The sequence below is a fragment of the Solanum pennellii genome, chromosome 9 (assembly GCF_001406875.1).
Source record: "Solanum pennellii chromosome 9, SPENNV200".
NCBI classification, from domain to species: Eukaryota; Viridiplantae; Streptophyta; class Magnoliopsida; order Solanales; family Solanaceae; genus Solanum; species Solanum pennellii.
Window position 1 is genome coordinate 1,759,649 of NC_028645.1, and position 5,546 is coordinate 1,765,194.

The following is a 5,546-nucleotide window of genomic DNA, read 5'->3' on the forward strand; positions in this document are numbered from 1 at the left end:
TTACTTGCAATAATCTTTGAGTGACCTAATTGTATAAATCTTTTTACAAACATCGATATAAAACGTGAATAATTACTGTAAAATATGAATACTAACACAGGGCGATGAGTTTAATAGAACGAATAAGAATTATACTATAACTACGATTCAAGTTTTAAGAGGGAGATAAATCTTGATGCATAAACATATCTGATATCTATCTTGATGAAAAATAATCGATTTGCGATAAACTGGTTTAAATAAAAGGGAAGTACTAACACATTACTTTTTCCAAATTGAAAAATCTTCTTATATTTGACCATCAATAGTACATGATGACTTTTTCTTCTGTCTTGATCTCATGATCAAGCAAAAAGCTAGTGCTATTACAAGTACCATGATTAGTGCTAATTAGATCCTTAATCTCCTCCAAGCTACTATAATCTAATGGATTTTGTTGCTCATCAACATAACAACCACTACCATTATTTCCACTAATCAACTTTTCTCCTTCACTAATAACACCATTGTTATTATACATATAGCTATGAAAATTAAAATTCGAAATGTCATAACTCTCATCAGAAGAGGTAGTACGACCCGCGAAAGTACTAGCAGTAATGCCTGAGGTACAACTAGTAGATGCACCCGCGCTTAAGAAACTTGTACTTGATGGGGTTGTACTAGGAAAATTGGTTTCATAGCATGGGAAAGTTGTGTTGTTGGGATAATTTGATGAGATTAATAAAGATGAAGCTTGAAGAAGAGAGGAATAATTATTGTAACAATTAGTGGGAATTTGGTGGTGATAATCATGGTGATTAAGAGGCCTAATCTTGTGAGATGAAGAGACAAATCCCATTAATTTCTTCTTCAGCTTCGTGTTCCAATAGTTTTTGATGTCATTATCTGTCCTGCCTGGTAATTGAGCTGCTATGATTGACCACCTGCACATATTTTTTTTTATATCGAGATTAGCTTAATTATTTTTCATGACTAAAAACATGAAATTTTCTAGTACTAAATAACTAGACTTTAATTCTTGAAAGTAATATCATGCATGCAAAGTATATTTCTAGGATCATGCTAGTTGACAGAAGCATAGACTGATTCAAGATTTAAATTGATCATTTCGAGTTTAATTTGAAATTTTATCACATCCCATTTAGGTATGAAGCTAAAAGGAGGAAATTAAAGCGGTTCACTTGAATTATTTATGACTTGTTCTCAACATCCCCGCTACTTAGAAATTGATTTACGATTCAAAGTTAATGTGTTTGAATTTTTAAGATTCTTAACAATCAACTCATCGTACTTTCGAAATTATGTGATTATAATTTAATAGTGATTGAAATTTTAGTAGAAAAAAATATGTATATACCTGCTTCCAATGTTAGCATAAAGGCCGCAAATGATTCTGTCTTCTTCGTCTGAAAACTCTCCGTGTTTAATATTTGGCCTAAGATAATTTAACCATCTTAATCTGCAACTTTTTCCACATCTTCTTAGCCCTAATCACAAACAAATAATTCAAAAAAAAAAAATAGAATTAATTAAAAAAAATAAATTTAAAGAAACAAATCAAGTATGTTTGAGTAGTTATAGTTCTACTTATAGATTCGATAAAATTCAGTACTTTCAATTTAAACATAATCTCGATCTTAACTCCAACTCAAAAGAGGAGAGAGAACAAAAATGAAACATAATTAGAAAAAAGACCAATAAATCAAGAAGAGAGGCGAAACTATAATTCTACTTACGAATTCGATAAAACTCAATACTTTCAATTCAAACAACTATATTTATATAAAATTCAGAAGATCGTAAACTCAAAATCCCGACTTTTTAACTTATCAAGATACTCAATTAAATCAAACATACCAGCTTTTTGTGGAAGAGCAATCCAATTTCCACCAGTGCCAAATTTGTCAATATATTCTTTTAATTTTGCATCTTCTTCTGGTGACCATGGCCCTTTCTTCACATTTGCTTTATCACAACATGGAGCTCTTCCCATAATTATTATTATTATTTTCTTGAGAAGAGATTTTGAAAAAAAAATGGACTAAAAGGATTGGCTTAGAAAAAAAAATGAATTTGGACACCAATATATATGTATATTTATTGAGAGATATATATCTTACACAAGTCAAAGAACACACATTAATTTTCAATTTTTATAAAGTTGTCCTACACTAGTTGAGTGATTAGATAGACTAAATTTATTATTATCTACAAGGAGACACAAGTTTCCACCATAAAATATTTTTAATATAATCGTGTCCAATCATAGTTATTCACTATTTATTTGATATAGATATTAAAAATAATAACAGATATGATAATTTTACCTAATCAACCTTATTAAATACAAGCATAAAACAGATACGAAATGATAAATTATATTATTTCCTTAATTTTTATGAAGTGGACAAATATTATTGAACAATCCAAAATAGTATAGATGATAAATAAAGATGGACAAAGGGAGCTATACTTTCCTGGTCGTTTACGATTTTGATTTGATACGGAGTTTAAAACAAGAAAGAAATTTTTTAAATTTTGTGATCTTCGACCAAAGATATGTCTTAGCCTTGTGGTATGCATTACAATTAAAAAAATTATAAAACAAACGACATTCTTTTTTAAATAAACTAATGGAAAAACAAATAATTGAAACGAAAGAAGTATTGTTTAGTGCGATGGTTGTGCTTACTCTACTTTTAATCGATCTTTAAGTTTAACTTCCCTCGAATAGAAAAAGTAATATTAAAATCATCACCTTCATAATAAATTCTACATATAACACGATTTTAAATTTAGTCGAAAAATAATAATAGAAACTTTATTTACTTGGTTTTTGTTTTAATTATTTTTTTTAATTAAGTAAAAGGATCCAAAGTCTGCCTAAATAATGGCGTACAATTCAGCAATTGAATATGATTGGTCATAGCCTTATATAGACTAATTATCAAATATTGAACCACCAAACAAAGTACAACAAATTTTCAAAACATAAAAGTAAGAATTTACTATTTTAACTTTATGAGTTTGAATTTAAAATTTTGATTCAACTTTTATTAAAAATAAATATATAACTTGATAAATTATATCGCATAAAATGAAACACGGAGAAAATTTGATTTAATTAAAAGCTGTAATACATGTGGGTGAACTTGTTAATCCAAGATTTATGGCAGAACTTGATAATAAGATTAGACAGACTATTTAAATAATAAAGAAATTTTATTAAATTAGCATCTTATTTAAATAATAGTAATAACTTATGTTTTTTAATTATAGATCTTCCTCAAAATCATGAAACAAAGACCCTAGCAAATTGTATATTTATTACAACATATTAATCATTACAACTAATTAATTAGTACTTTGATCCTATCTAATTAGGTTATTTCATATTTGACTGACAAATAATAATAACACAGCATTGAAGATAAAAAGTAGTTAAATTTTACTAATTTTATATTAACAAAATAATGTCACAGAATAATATTTGGTCATATAAATTTATTAAACTTTACCCACTATTTTATACATAACAATAAAGTCACACAATTTTATCTACTATTATAGTAAAATTACCTTTAAGGGTAGATTTTGTAGCTATATTTTGTGAAGTGGGTAAAAATTCAATTTTTGCAACTTTATTGTTAGAGTGAATAAAATCCTATAAATATTACAATTAATTTTTATGTATGATTATTGGACTTTTTATTCATACAATAATATTAACATTACAAAACTTTATCAATTATAAAATATAAAAAGTAGCCTTGATGGACAACTTTTGTTGTTATAATGTCAAAAAGTTCATAAAAAAAATATGAGAAAGTAATTAATTGTGTGGCTTTACTATATTATAGTGAATAAATTATAATGATTTTTTTTTGTTATAGTGAAAAAAAAAATTAATTACTTTAACGTGATAAGAGATAATTGTGTGATTAGTCCATGGTTTGCATAAAATTAGTAAAATTAAGATAGTCAAAGTATATGCTAATATTGCAGAAATTATTTAAAAATAAGTCAAGTAGTACTACATATATTATTGGCTAAATTTTCTTGTAGAGATAGTGAGGCAGCCATGTGCTAATTAATTTTTCCTCTTTATCTCAAATTTCATTTATGATGATGTTGAATTTATCTCCAATAGGTTACCCCCCACCCCACCCCACCCCACCCCACCCCACAACCCAAACCAAAAAAATGTCAATTACCAAATAAAATATTTTTTTTAAAAAAATGTGTAATTATTGTTAATTAGTGAATGATGGATTTATCGGAAACAGTTTTCTATATATTATTGATGATCGAAAAATGTCAAAAGTTAAACCAATAAAAAGTCATAATGTTCCACACTAATTAGAGTTTTATTGTGTATGCTAAATCATGTGAATATATAGTAGTAGCATAGTACAAAAATCTAGTAGCTTAGAAATATTAACAACAATTATTAATCATCTTGTGTATCTCTTTTTTTAGTAATTTATGTATGGTAAGAAAAGAACTAAATACATATTGTTAAAATAATTAATAATAAAGTATGAAACATTTTTTTAATATATATATATATATATATATATATATATGTATATATATATATATATATAAAGGGGAAATTGGTGCAATTATTGTTAATTAATGTCACAAGAATCAGTCAAAATTGAACCAAGAAAAAGTCACAATGGTCCACATTAGAAGTTTAATTTTGTACCACAAATCATGTGAATATATAGTAATAGGATATAGTACAAAAATTTAGCCACTTTTAATATCATACTTGTGACTTGAAAAAAAACATTAAAATAATTATTAATTATCTTCTAATGATCTCTTTTTTTCTTCGTGTATAATCAATGTACGGTAGAAAAAGAATTGATTAAACGTTAATAAAAGAAAAATAATGTATAAATTTTTCTCCCAAAAGATATGTTCTATAGCAGAATTGTCATTTTTGGTCCCTCAATCAATAATAAGTTTTAATCTTAATCCTTGTAATATTTAATCAAACATTTTAATCTTTAATTAATTAAAATATACACTTTTGATCAAGAGTGCTAGCTACTATCAAATGTACAATAGTAAAAGAACGGATCAAATTCAAATGTCAACAAAATAACAATATAAAAAACATTTTTCGAAAAAATATATACTATACATTACATAGCACAATTGACATGATAAAAATATAATAATTATTTCGCGAATTTAAAAAATTGATCATTTAGATAAAATCATATCGACCCTAAATATGAAATTAACTATTTAAGATTTGAATTAATGTCTCATTTTTCAATCTTCTCCACTATAGTGTGTAATTATACAAACGTTGATGACTTTTCTTCCTTATAGTCAAAGACTTCAAATAAAAAGTAAAACAAATACAAGTGAAAGTTTAAAAATTAATTTGATTAGTCTAATTTAAATATTTTATTAAAATGTGTTATCATGTAGCCATCAATCAATTTATAATATGTCATATAATATTATAAACTCCAAGGTTCTATAATACGTTCACTATATAATAATTGCAATATATGATTCAT

The 5,546-nt window shown here is 25.7% G+C and overlaps 1 protein-coding gene across 1 annotated transcript; it reads right to left on the bottom strand.

Annotated features, from left to right (window-relative positions):
- Positions 1-261: 261 nt before the first annotated feature.
- On the bottom strand, positions 262-2,157 carry LOC107030574 (transcription factor MYB36). The gene is made up of 3 exons (XM_015231842.1): positions 1,861-2,157; positions 1,361-1,490; positions 262-926 (listed from the first exon to the last, which is right to left on the bottom strand). The coding sequence occupies exons 1-3, from the start codon at positions 1,994-1,996 to the stop codon at positions 302-304; spliced, it is 891 nt and encodes a 296-aa protein (XP_015087328.1). The 5' UTR covers positions 1,997-2,157; the 3' UTR covers positions 262-301.
- Between the last annotated feature and the right edge of the window lie 3,389 nt (positions 2,158-5,546).

Excerpts from the sequence above, each read along its gene's own strand:
- LOC107030574 (XM_015231842.1), bottom strand. The coding sequence starts at position 1,996 with ATGGGAAGAGCTCCATGTTGTGATAAAGCAAATGTGAAGAAAGGGCCA. Across the intron at positions 1,491-1,860 it reads TGCTCTTCCACAAAAAGCTG|GGCTAAGAAGATGTGGAAAA; the intron begins GTATGTTTGATT and ends GTTTGTGATTAG. Across the intron at positions 927-1,360 it reads TATGCTAACATTGGAAGCAG|GTGGTCAATCATAGCAGCTC; the intron begins GTATATACATAT and ends AAATATGTGCAG.